General features: G+C 42.1%; 1 protein-coding gene across 5 annotated transcripts in view; it reads left to right on the top strand.

The window, feature by feature from the left end:
- RCAN2 (regulator of calcineurin 2) overlaps nt 1-12,931 on the top strand; it is a 284,182-nt gene extending 271,251 nt beyond the window's left edge. For all 5 annotated transcript variants that reach the window (XM_008994529.5, XM_035295832.3, XM_035295831.3 and 2 more), the window contains one exon: nt 10,367-12,931. In XM_008994529.5, coding sequence (XP_008992777.1) covers nt 10,367-10,527 — 161 coding nt within the window. In that variant the 3' untranslated portion in view covers nt 10,528-12,931. The remainder of the gene's footprint in view (nt 1-10,366) is intronic.
- Nucleotides 12,932-13,417: the final 486 nt, after the last annotated feature.

Raw genomic sequence — 13,417 nt, 5'->3', positions numbered from 1 at the left:
CTCATCAATGATAGACTGGATAAAGAAAATATGGCACATATACACCATGGAATTCTATGCATCCATAAAAAAGGATGAGTTCATGTCCTTTGCAGGGACATGGATAAAGCTAGAAACCATCATTCTCAGCAAACTGACACAAGAACAGAAAACCAAACATCGCATGTTCTCACTTAAAAGTGGGTGTGTTGAACAATGAGAACACATGGACACAAGGAGGGGAACATCATACACCAGGGCCTTTCAGGGATTTGAGGGCTAGGGGAGGGATAGCAGGGGGTAGGGGGATTGGGGAGGGCTGTCATTAGGAGAAATACCTAATGTGGATGATGGGGCAATGAATGCAGAGAACACCATGGCACATATATACCTATGTAACAAACCTGCCCGATCTGCACATGTACCCCCGTACTTAAAGTATAAAAAAAAAAATAGGATGTGAGTTTGAATCTAGGCTCCACATTTTATTAGCTCTGTGACCTTGAGCAAGTTTCTTAACTTCTCTGTGCCTCTGCTTCTTCAATAGTAAAATCAGTTTGTGGCAAGCATCAAATGAGATAATCCCTATAAAACTATGTATCTAGTATCATACATAGGAAAGGCTCAATGTATGTTACCTATTTATTGTCACTTCATTTTCAAACCATATATTAGTCTTTTATTAACATGTGTCACTGAGTATGATAACTCACCCCTGCAAATCTCAGCACTTTGGGAGGCTAAGGCAGGAACATCAGTTGAGCCGAGAAGTTTCAGACCAGCCTAGACAATGTGGTGAGACCTCTGTCTCTACACAAAATAAAAAATAAGATTATCCAGGTGTGGTGGTGCATACCTGTGGTGCCAGCTACTGAGGAGACTGAGGTAGGAGGATCACTTGAGCCCAAGAGGTTAAACCTGCAGTGAGCTGTCATTCTGCCACCATGACAACAGAACAACATGAGTCTCTGTTTCAATAATAATTTAAAAAATTTAAAAAGTGCCTGTGTTAAGCTCTTAGCTCAGTGCTGCTCATTGTGAAAGCTATGATATTTTGGAGTTGACAGTCCTACACACTGCAGTACATTTAACATCCTTGGGTCTCACCTACTAAATGCCAACATCCACCCACACCATATGACAAAAAAAAAAAAAATCCATTTCCAGACACTATTAGGGGTATAACACTCTTATGTGAGAACTACACCAATTATACTTTCTCGAATGTGACAGAGTTGCCAGAGGCATAGAAGCAGAGAGTGCCTAGTAAGGGGTCAGTGGTAGGCACAGAAAGAAGAGGGGAAGAGAGGCAAGATGTACAGAGAAGCAGCCCCTGCCTCCCAGCTTTGCTCACTCCTCTACCCGTTGCTAGTCACGTACTTTTTTTTCTTTCCCTTTAGAAAACTAGGGGAAGACAAGAACAAAGAGGGTCTGCATGGCCCGTATCCATTTATCAATTGCTACATAGCAAACTATCCCAAAAATGGAGGGCTTAAGACAACAATCATTTCTTTTGCTCACAAATCTGCCATTTGGCCAGGCTCAGGGGGAAGGCTCGCATCTGTCCCATGCAATGTTTCTGGAGCAGCACAACTGGGGGCTGGCAAGTCAGCCTTGAAGCTGGTTCACTCACATGATTAACAAAATAATGCTGTTAGCTGAGAGTTCTTACACTGTGGGTCAGGGCCCTGGTTCTTTTTAATGTGGGCCTCTTCATGGGCTGCTTGAGCTTCCTTACAACTCGAAAGTCGGGTTTTAAGCATGAGCATTCTACAAGAGTGAAGTAGAAGTGCATGGTATATTTGTGAGCTAATTCAGAAGTCACACTGTTTACTTCTACCTCACAAGTTGAGGGTCTCTTATCCAAAATGCTCAGGGCCAGACTTGTTTTGGATTTTGGATATTTTTGGATAAGGGCTATATAGCCTGTACTATATTTGTCAAGACAGTCATTAAAGCTTGCCCAGGATTGAAGGGAGAGAACACAGAGGGAACACGCCTTGATGGAACGTGTCAAGGTTCGAGGAGAGAATGTGGGGTGAGAGATATGATGACCATCTTTGGAAAACACAAACTGCTACCACAAAAAATGTTCCTGTTGAGAATTCACCTGTAACATGAGACAAAACACAGTTTTAAAATGAGGAAAATATAGAGGATCTTCTTCCAGAGTCCAAAGCTTCCTTCCCTAAGAGATGCATATTAACTCAGTTTATAATTTATAGCCCTTTTTTTCATAATTTATTGTGTTCTTTTGAGAAGATTCATTGTCAAAGAGACCATACCTAGAATAACTATCAATGGCCGAAACAAAGCAAAGTAGGGTACAGAAGGAATACATAATCCATCTTTAGCTAGAGAACAAAGATTCGCTAAAAATATGAGTTGCCATGAAAATGTATTAAAAGTGAAAGATAAAACTAGACTCCCTCTCAGTAGAGTTGCTTATAGAATAGGAAAACAGTGGGAAGTATGAGAGTTAGGGACAGAGAATGACTATGAGCACATTCTTTGAAGTCAGGCAAGCCTGAGTTTAAATCCTGGCTCTGCCATTCACTACCTGTGTGATCTCAACTTCCTGTTGTATAACTAGGTATTATGAAACGCACATGACAGAGCTGTTGTTATAATTAAATATCTATTGCATGCCAAGTAGTTAGAGACTTAGACCTGTGCCTTGCATTTAGTAAGTGCTCCATAAACAATTATTATTATGTTTAAGAAATGTGGTGAGTTTCCATGACAGCTACTGTGTGCTAGCTCTGATAGAATGCTGATAACAGGATAGATGCTTGCCTTTAAATGGTTTTCAGCGTCGTTGAAAAGCTAAAACTTACTTAAGTTAAACTATAGGAAGAAAATTCATGTGTGAGTACATAACAGACATCACACAAGTATGTTAGTAATGGACAAGCTTGATGCTCTTCATAAATCAATTACGTATTCATTCAGCACTCACATGCACTTAAGCTGTAGCAGTCACAAAGGGTTAAGTCCCAACTTCTGTGGTTTGGAATATCAAACATTCCTAGAGGAAATAATGATAAATACAAAAAGGTGATATAATTAAGCATTATAAATGAGTGTTTCTGACTGTCTCAGAAAAAGAAAAATCAGAGATCTCATTAAAACGGCAACGTAAGATTTTCTGTCTCATGAGAATAGAGATATAGAAAAGGTTAGGAAGAGAGGTAAAAGAAGGAGAGAAAATTACTAGTGATGACAGAGAAAGGGGAAGCAGTGGTTGGAGGCAAAAGGATGGCCAGGTGCAGTGGCTCACGCCTGTAATCCCAGCACTTTGGGAGGTCGAGGCAGGCAGATCAGGAGGTTAGGAATTCAAGACCATCCTGGCCAATGTGGTGAAACCCTGTCTCTTCTAAATTAATACTCATTTTTTGTATTAGCTGGGCATGGTTTCATAGTTCCAGCTACTTGGGAGGCTGAGGCAGGAGACTCACTTGAACCCAGGAGGCGGAAGTTGCAGTGAGCCGAGTGCGCCACTGTACTCCAGCCTGGGCAACAGAGGGATACTCTGTCAAAAAAAATTTAAAAGGATGGATTTGTTTTGAAGACTGGATTATGTGATACCTGCCTGCCACCATGGGATGCAACTTGTTATCATTCACCTCTTACTGCTCTTTGCAGTGGTGTCTCCACTGAGAAGAATGATCTTTACAGTTGTTCAGCTGCTTAATTCTTTAACTGTTATGTGATGTGATCAGATTACTTTATCATATTGGAAACCAGAAATTACTTGGGAGCAACAATGGCCAAAATAATATCACCCTAAATAACCATAGCATGTATCTTGGGAGAAGGCTTTATCAAGTATTTGACACATATGTCTGTATTTTATAATATTCCAGTGATATGAGTACTTTTCTCATTGATGAGGAAAACAGGTTCAGAAATGTTATATAACTTTTTCAGAGTCACATGACAGATATGCAATAAGGCGAAGTCTCCAACTGTTGTCTTACATGACTTATTATGGCACAGAAGTTAGTTCCTGTCCTGGGGAAAACAGCAAAGGATATTCTGAGTGGGAGGGTTAATCATGGATAGAGTTATAACAAGGGGTATGTGAGGAAGGAGCATGCAGAGAAAGGTTTCGAAGCAATGCTCACAGTGCTTGGTGACTGATTACAAATGATGAAAGAGAAAATTCAAGGATGATTGACTATAAGGATTTACACCTAGAAAACTGGAAGAATGATGGCACTTCTAAGAAGTGTGATAGCTGGGAAGGGAACCTAGATTGTCAGAGAAAGTAATTCTACTTTAGACATGCGAGTTTGGAAAAGAGTAGGCAACTTAACAAAGAGATGTCAGTAAATCAGAATGCAGGTGTGAGATCAGGCCTGGCTATGTAGCTCCTCACACGGCAGGGAGCTCATGATGACCAAGAGAAAGAATGTCGTGGGAAGAAGAGCAGCAGGTGCTGAGGAACAGAGCAAAGCTTGGCCTTGCCTGTTAGATGTGGCTGTATTTTGAAAGCCTCTAGTTCTGGGATTCTGTCTATTCCTTGGCAGTACTTTGAGGCAGTATATGAGGACTTTGTCCAGCAGGCACTAAAGGTGTAGGAGGATTTCTTTGTTCCTCCATCATATTTTTCTTAATTGGAATCTAAACGATGAATCTCAAACTCTGCTGTAATACATAGTAGCTCTGTTTCAGCTCTCTACCTTTACTATGTCTGAATTTTGCTGATTTTTACGAACTTTGCATAATCATACTGATTATTTTTGAAAAATGTTAGAGGCAGCCAAGTCATGGCCCATAAGCCAAAGGTGGCATGAGAGAGCAGCTCAGTGGCGCTTGGACTGACACAGCCACCAACACACTTCCCTGCAATTGTGCCATGTGACCAAGTTTCCTAGGCCCTGGTCAGCACAGGGAATCGTGAGAATGGGAAACAGCTCATGGGCACCTTAACTCCCTTCTCCAGATGTAGAGGGATCAGGACATTGTCACAAACCTGTCTCCAGCTACTTGGGAAAAGAGGAGACAGAACTTTGACATCTACTTTAAGGGAGGGCCAAACCTCAGTCAGTTCCAAAGGCCTGAATGAGAATTTAACTTCTAACCATGTGCTAAAAGGTTTTTCATTTACTTGGCTGAAAATTTGTTTCATGGGATAGGTACAAAACCCTGACCAATGCACTTTTTGGTGACTTTTTGTTCTGGCCTCCTTTCTGAGCACCGAGGAGAGGACAGTTTTAATACCAGCAGAGGACTGAGCTTACGATGGGTCAACCCTCCACTTATCTTTTCAGAGAAATGCTGGTTCCATTAGTCTTTTCTCACTGAACCATGGCAGGAACCTCCCACCCTGTGTGGATAAGGCTCGACAGATTCTCTGTCCCCAAACAAGCCCAGTTGGTCCCTGTGCCTGGTGACAGCATTGACGTCAGCCCTTGTGGTGGAGGAATTAGTTGAAGCCCAAAGGGAAAAAGAAGCCAAAAAAAGAAAAATTCAATCCAGCAAGACCAAAGCCATTTCTTTTTATTTTGTGAGCTCTCAGCAGCTGTTAAGCTTTGCTGGATTTCGATAGTAAGAAAGTTTCCAAGAATAGAACAGTGCAATGTCAGAGTTAATGGGATCACAGCAGTAAAATAGCTCTACTACTGAGAAATCTGATGGTCTTAAGTTAACGTGGAAGTTGCTTTGTACCCTGCACACAGAGTGGACTCCCTGCTTGCCCTCCCATCCTGAGTGTGCCCCCAACACATCTATTCTGAGGGGAAAGCAACCACTTCTGGAAGTGGTAAACACTTTGCAAAAGAGGCATCTTCAGGCTGGGCACAGTGGCTTATGCCTGTAATCCCAGCACTTTGGGAAGCCAAGGCAGGTGGACTACCAGAGGTCAGGAGTTCAAGACGAGTCTGGCCAATGTGGTGAAACCTCGTCTCTACTAAAAATACAAAAAGTTAGCCAGGTGTGGTTGCCAGTGCCTGTAATCCCAGCTACTCAGGAGGCTGACGCAGGAGAATCACTTGAACCCAGGAGTATCATAGAGGCTTGTTGCACTCTAGCCTTGGCAACAAGAGCAAAACAAAACAAAAACAAACAAACAAAAAAAAGCGTGTCTTTAAAGGAATGTTCTTTATCCAGACCAGGGAAAACAAAAGGTTTAATCAAAGGCCTAGCTTTGTTAGGTGTATCTTATTGCAATTTCTTTAAAATGTCCAGCTTCTTGCTAACAGATGAAAAAAGGGAAAGGGTATCTGAGTTCTCTGAATTCTCTGGCCTGAGCCTTGCCCTCACCTCCATCCCATGTCTTGCATCTCTGTGGCAGTTTTCTTTCTATTCCTCATCTGAGGATGACAGAGCCAATTTCCCCTTCATCAATGCCTCCCCATCCACAGAGCAATGAATACTACAGCAGCTACCAGTGTTTCTTCAAAAGGAACTTCCCCTGCAAATGTAAGAACTTGAAAGAAATCCTATACACAAAAATGAGAATTGCCACCATATTTGATGACTCAGCAAACATTTCTTTCTCTGTCTCTCTTTGGAGGGTGTCTTTAGTTCAGAATTGCAAAGAGTTCCTAAAGGAAAGACAACATTTGAGAAACCCTGGATGCGGTCAACTCAGACATTGTTAACTGTGGAACTCTGAGTGACTTGATGTTCTCTCCTGGACAACGAGAACACCAGAATGGAAGCTGGTGGCTGGGAGCGCCAACAGAACCCATCCGGGATTCCTTCCCTCCTTTCCTTTATGCATTCTCAGCTTCCTTCCCTCCACTGTTCTCTACCTGCACTGTCACCATTTTTCAACAACAACAACAACAAAAAACAACTATGCAGAATGGAGGAAGGGAAAGAGTGCATTATGTGTGCACCAGTGTCCTCATGGAGCCACAGCCTCCTGCTGGCAGTTCTATGTAACCATGGCCGCCCAGACACAGAAGCACTGAGAAGTACGTATGGCTGATGGGTGCACACGAAGATTCCGCTAAATCAGAATTCGCAGGGTTCCATCCCCATACTGGTAAACTCTTGTTTTTTTTTTTTTTTGAGACAGAATCTTGCTCTATGGCCCAGGCTGGAGTGCAGTGGCATGATCTCAGTTCACTGAACCATCACCTCCTGGGTTTAAGTGATTGTTGTGCTTCAGCCTCCTGAATAGCTGGGACTACAGGCATGCATGCCCAGATAATTTTATTTTTAGTCGAGTTGGGATTTCACCATGTTGACCAGGCTGGTCTTGAACTCCTGACCTCAAGTGTTCCACCCACCTCGACCTCCCAAAATGCTGGGACTACAGGTGTGAGACATTGTGCCCAGCCTAAACTCTTTAAAACAAACAAACAAAAAAACAAGCTCTCAGTTTATTGTCAGATGTTTCAGAACCACTGCTAAGAGACACCCCCGACCACAGCTGCCCACCCCTGACCCAGAGCCTTTGATACAACCCTTGGATAAAGTTGGTTTGATATAGGTTTCTCTCCTTAGCAATGTCTGCAGATTATCTTTTTACCTGGGGACCTGGATAAAAAAGCCAAAATATTTTAGGGAGAAAGGAATCCACACAATTAAATGAACCTTACTTAGCATCAATTCATACAGCACTACACCATATATGTGTAGTATGCAACTTCCCCATGGATTACGGCATAGCTGGGTTAGTTGGAGCAACTATCAATTCTTGCTCCATAAGGCAGGATAGCAAATAATAGCATGAGTGATCAGGCAGGCATCTCCTTCATGGCTCCCCCTGTATCCCTGCTCCTGTCACTGTCTTCTCCTGTATCAGACTGGACCATACCAGCTCACTTGTGTCAGAGAGTCAATGCTTATTGATGCAGTTCTCCCTACCTATGATTTCACCACTTCTAGACTTTAAACACAGAGTCTTTATCAGCCATGCTTCAATGGCTGTGGCTGCTTCTATTTCTCTGTACTATCAATATGCAGGGAAATACTGAAGTTGTAACACTATATTTCTGTGAAATATTTGCTGCCCCCTACCTAGGAAAGCCTTTACTCTATATAGCATGATGTCGAGGGCACGGGGTGCCCAATAAAGACTTCTCTGACTCTTAACTGAATGAACACACTCTCAGCAGGGTATGGCTGTGTTTGTTTGCTAGGATTGCCACAACAAAGTGCCACTGACTGCTGGGTGTGGTGGCTCACACCTGTAATCCCAGCACTTTGAGAGGCCAAGGTGGGCAGATCACCTGAAATCAGAAGTTCAAGACCAGCCTGGCCAACATGGTAAAACTCCATCTCTAATAAAAATACAAAAACTAGATGGGCTTGATGGCGTGTGCCTGTAATCCCAGCCACTGGGGAGGTTGAGGCCTGAGAATCACTTGAACATGGGAGGGAGAGGTTGCAGTGAGCCGAGATCACGTCACTGCACTCCAGCCTGGGAAACAGAGCAACAATCTGTCTCGAAAAAAAAAAAAAGTCACAAATAGAGTGGATTTTACTACAAAAATTTATTGGCTCACCATTCTTGAAGTTAGAAGTTCAAGTTAAGGTGTACACCGTGCAATGCTCTCTCTGAAGGCATCAGGGAAGGATCTGTTCCTGGCATCCCCTAGCTTCAGGTAGTTCTTGGCTTATGGCTGCATAACCTCAATCTTCACATGGCATTCTCCCTGTGTATGTGTCAATGTCCAAAATTCCTTATTCTATAAGGGTGCCAGTCACATTAGAGTCCACGCTAATGACCTCATCTTGACTTGATCATCCGCAAAGACCTTACTTCCAGATAAAGTTACTTTCACAGCTGCAGGTTAGGACTTCAACATCTTTCCGGGGGACTGAATTCAACCAATCACAATGGCTGACTCTGAATATCTATATCCTTCTCAGTATTGCTTAGAAGAGCTTTGATATTTATTGCATTATCAATGCTCCTCATTCCCTAACATCAGCACCCAGAATTTGAAACCGTACCTTGCGAAAGTTTGCTATTTGCACCATTCAGGCACAGTAGCACATAATTAGTGCCCTGTTACTGGAACTGACAATACTTGCTCCAGCCATCCAGTGGAGGCACTTGAAAGACTAAGAATAGCAGATTCCTGTGCTATGTGGGGTCTGGCTTTGATCCTGGAAGAAGGGTATCATTTAGCCTACTCTGGAGAAGAAGTGCGTCTATGCCATGTAAAAATAGCTAGTTTTGTGATCCTAATAATGTAGCTATCATGACTAGGAGCCAACAAATAAATGAGTTTGACAAAAACGAAGAAAGAATCAATGCAGGTAGTGTTGGAAAAGATTGGTGAGAGATTATGCAGGATCTTCTGTGCTAGACTAAAAAATTTATGCTTGATTTTGTGAGATCTAGAGAGCCACTAGCCAGGAGGATATCTGGGAGTCATTGTTTTTGGAAGAGTTTTCTTTTGATCCATGAAAGATGGGAAGCAGAGGATGGGATGTCCGGAGAAGATTAAGATGAGTATGTCACTAATGAAGTTGAAAGTTACAACTTAACATGCAGGTTGAGAATGCCCCTCGTCTTACCCCACCACCTGGAGGTCCTCTGCTTGTCTTCAAGACCCAGATCAGCTGCCTGTCCACTATGAAGCCTTTCAGAGTTACTTGCTCCTTACTATTTGGTGAAATAGTCCTTAATAGACATTGCCACCCTAGTGTTCACCATTTTATATTGTGAAACATCCGTCTCCACATGTCTCCACTGGACAGTGCACTTATAAAATACGAGCCTTGTAGCCTTTATGAGTAGCACTAGACCATGAGAGATGCTCAAGAAACATCTACTGAAGCAATAGAAGGACAGACAGAAAGCCAGTCGGTTAACAGCAATTTGACTGTAAAATGAGCCAGTCAAGAATGATAGACACTTGGAACTAGAAAGGGCCTTGATGGTCATCTAACCCAGTTCCCCAGGAACCACTGTGAATCCTGGGCATGTGATGACCCTGCCTTATTCCATCCTGGAGCAGCTCTGGCTATAAGAAGTGTACAGCTGGAGGGGAACTCAGAAACCACCATATTCAAAAGATAAAGAAGTGAAGTTATTGGTTCAAGGTTACTCAACAGTTAGCATCAAGGTTGGAGAATAGAAGAGAAACTAATATGACTAACCACCAGGCCCCCATCCAGTCCTCTCCACCATCCTACGGAGTGGAGGTATTACCAAGTTGAAATTTACGGTTAAGGATGTGGAGGCTAAAAGGTGTTGAGTGGCTTGTTTGGGATTGCCCAGTTGATAAGTGGCAGAGCCAGGAAATGAGGAAATGGATCTCTTTCCACTTGCCAACACCCTGTGCCATCCCTGCATAAGATCGCAGGCTTCCTGAGATCCTATAAAATGCTCCTCTCATTTTCCAAGCAGACCCTGCCCCAGTATCTCTTTTGAAATCCCTCCCTTTTTCTCACTTGCATTATTCTTGCTTTTCAGGAGAGAAGTATGAGCTCCATGCAGGGACTGAGTCCACCCCAAGTGTCGTCGTGCACGTGTGCGACAGTGACATAGAGGAAGAAGAGGACCCAAAGACTTCCCCAAAGCCAAAAATCATCCAGACTCGGCGTCCTGGCCTGCCACCCTCCGTGTCCAACTGAGCTGCCTGCTCTGCCTCGATGATAATAGCCGTCTCCTCTTTATCATGCTTTTTCTCCCATGTTGTTTGTCAAAAAAAAAAATGCCTTTAAATTCCTGGGTGTTTGGTTGTTTGAGATTCCTTCCTTGTTATCAAGCCTCTCGGACAAAAGGGCTAGGAAAAGGTGATATGTCTCCTGATCATATCATACCCATTAAGTATAACCCATTATTTAGAAGGTTCTAGGGAAAAAAGTAGTATTTTTCTTGTTAACCAATCAGCACAGCCTATATCTTTGTTCTCTCATGTTGATCCAAACCAGAGACATCAGTAACAAATAGCACCTGTGTTGTTTGTGAGCTGTTTCAGTCCCAGTCCTGACATGTGTGCATTGTTGTTTCCTGGCCACTTAAATAGGACCATATGTAAACTTGACTTTGACTGCATGAGATATCCCTATCTGGTCTCACTCAGTCCTCTGCATCCCGACATTCCCAGGACATGCATGATCACCAGCATTTATTTTCATGATTTGAAGATATCCTATAACTCACAGATTGTCAGCAGCCAGCCATGTCCTATCTAGATTAGGAAAATTATCAGCATAGTCCATCCAGCTCAACAAGTCTGGGTATATTCACTATTGTGAGTCAATACACCGTAGCTCTGTTGAAATTCCCGGAGGCAAAATTGAGCTTGGCCCAAAGATATTCCTCAATAGATTTTGAACACCGCTCCCCTGTAGAACTTTCCCAGCCTCATTGGGGAGGCTTGTCCAGGGTGATAGAAACCGATTTCAGATGAACCTATTTATTACAAAAGTTTCATGGTGTCTGAATGATTGTTTTCTCTCTTTGTATATTTGTACAAATGTTTCAGCTGTGCTTTTAAAATCTGGATTTTTTTAATTTAGTGATTGTTCAACCTTTAGCTGCTTCAAAACATAATGTGCATTGCTTATGAATGCCTTCATATACTAATACAGATACTCTGATAATATTACACTGTAGTATGGATAATGCTGAATTTTGAAAGGACACAAAATATCTAATGCCAATATATACATGATTAGCCAACATCTTTGCTATCAAGACCACTTGTTTTTAAATAAAGATGCAAGTGTCAATTGTAGGTGATTGGGATGGAGCTAAAACTCCAGAATGCAGCAGCAGCAGCCGCAGCAGCTGAGCATGTTAAAATGGGGAAGTATAATAGATACGTGTATGCCGGTCCTACTCACGCAATGCCCGTGTGCCCAGACAAGTTACTTGTTTTTGTTACGTGTAATTTTTCTATTTCTCTAGCCCAAAGTGCATTACAGAAGATACACCTATAGAACCATTATCTGCTATATGTGCCAGGCCTCATCTACTCCTGTACATTAATGAATTACTTTAGATGCAAATGCAGATTACAATGGAGTGGGGAATTACTTTCATTACCCAAGCCTCAGAAAAACACAGAAGAACAATAACACAGCCAACAGATTGAGGGATTGTTGTGGTTTTTGACTAAGGTGTATGTTAGTTTCATCAGAAACTTAAAACATAGACTGATCACTCAGAAATTAAAGTCCGTTTTACTGTGAATATAGCAATATAGTACTGGACACAGTACAGGTGAAACTGAGGAGAGCATTGCTTGTAAAATCCTGAGTTTCCATAAGGAAAATGAAAACTCCTTTTAAAAACAAAATCTGAGGAGTGTACAATAAGCATATCCTTTGACTTTCCTTTGCTGTGGAGGTTTTTGGTTTTTCATTGTTGATGAAAGACTACAGACTTAATAGTGAAGAAATGGTGTCCTCTAGTGGAAGAAATAGGAGGCTCAGCTATTCAGATGCAGAGCACTGTAGCAGCCAGCCTTTCCAAGCTGACTCTTCTCAGCCATCTGTGGGGTCATTTGACATTTTAAGCTACGCTGAATTTCCAGAATGCAGATTCTAAAAAAATCTAGGTGAGAGAAAATGTTTGAAAATGATTTTTAAAAAGACATGTCCGACATTTTACAACTTAGTAAAAGTTGAAATGACCATTTTGTGTAGTCATAAAAGAAATGCAATGAAGTGTATGACCTCTGTAGGTAGTGAAACTTATTGCCCTGTGTCAATGTTAACCTGTTTCAGATCAAGTAATTCTTTCACTATGTTGGGTTTGGGGAGGGGTGAAAAGAGGGGCTTTCCTTAGGAGAACGATAAGAAATGGAAAGGCGCCTTGAAGTGTTACAATGGAACCAACCTCCTAGCACTGTGAAAGTCAGAATCGCCTCAGCATTTCCATGACACACATTATGCAAACCTCTTTAGCACGATTTTAAGTTTGAAAAGTTTAACAATGAAGGGGAAGGGGAAAATTTCCACCAACTGAATCATTTGTGCACGTGTATAGCTCAACGAGCTTAGACTTCAAATATATCTGGTGAATGACTCTTTGTCCATGTGGTGTAATTTCTGTGTTGTCGACCTGAGTTGAGTATTCTTGAGGAGTAATTGTGGGGGAGTGCATTTCAACCAGAGTTTTTCTAAGAAGTCCCCAACATATGGGGTTAACCCATATACCTAGGTTCTTCTTGAAAGTGAGGAAAGATGGTTGGCAGCCGTCTCTAGAGAGAAGGGGGATTTGAGCAGAGCCTGAAGGGCTGGGTTGGCCTCTAATGAGAGGAACTGGGAGAGCTCCCTGTATTACTGCTGTGTTTCAACATCTTGGTCCTAAAAGCCATTTCAAATGTACTGAGAAACTCTTTTAATGTCTTCCCACTCTATTCTCTTATTAAAAACACTGTAAGAGACCTGGGTTGGCAAAAAAATATATATATATATTATTCAGGAAAAAGCACTATCATAATCTAAATGATTGATACATTAAATTTCATTAAAATAAAGAGCTTCTGTTCATCAGATGGCTATTAGGAGA

Source organism: Callithrix jacchus, chromosome 4, assembly GCF_049354715.1.
Source record: "Callithrix jacchus isolate 240 chromosome 4, calJac240_pri, whole genome shotgun sequence".
Taxonomy (NCBI): Eukaryota; Metazoa; Chordata; class Mammalia; order Primates; family Cebidae; genus Callithrix; species Callithrix jacchus.
Note: the sequence above shows the minus strand (reverse complement) of the source record. Positions and strands in the feature narration are given on the sequence as shown.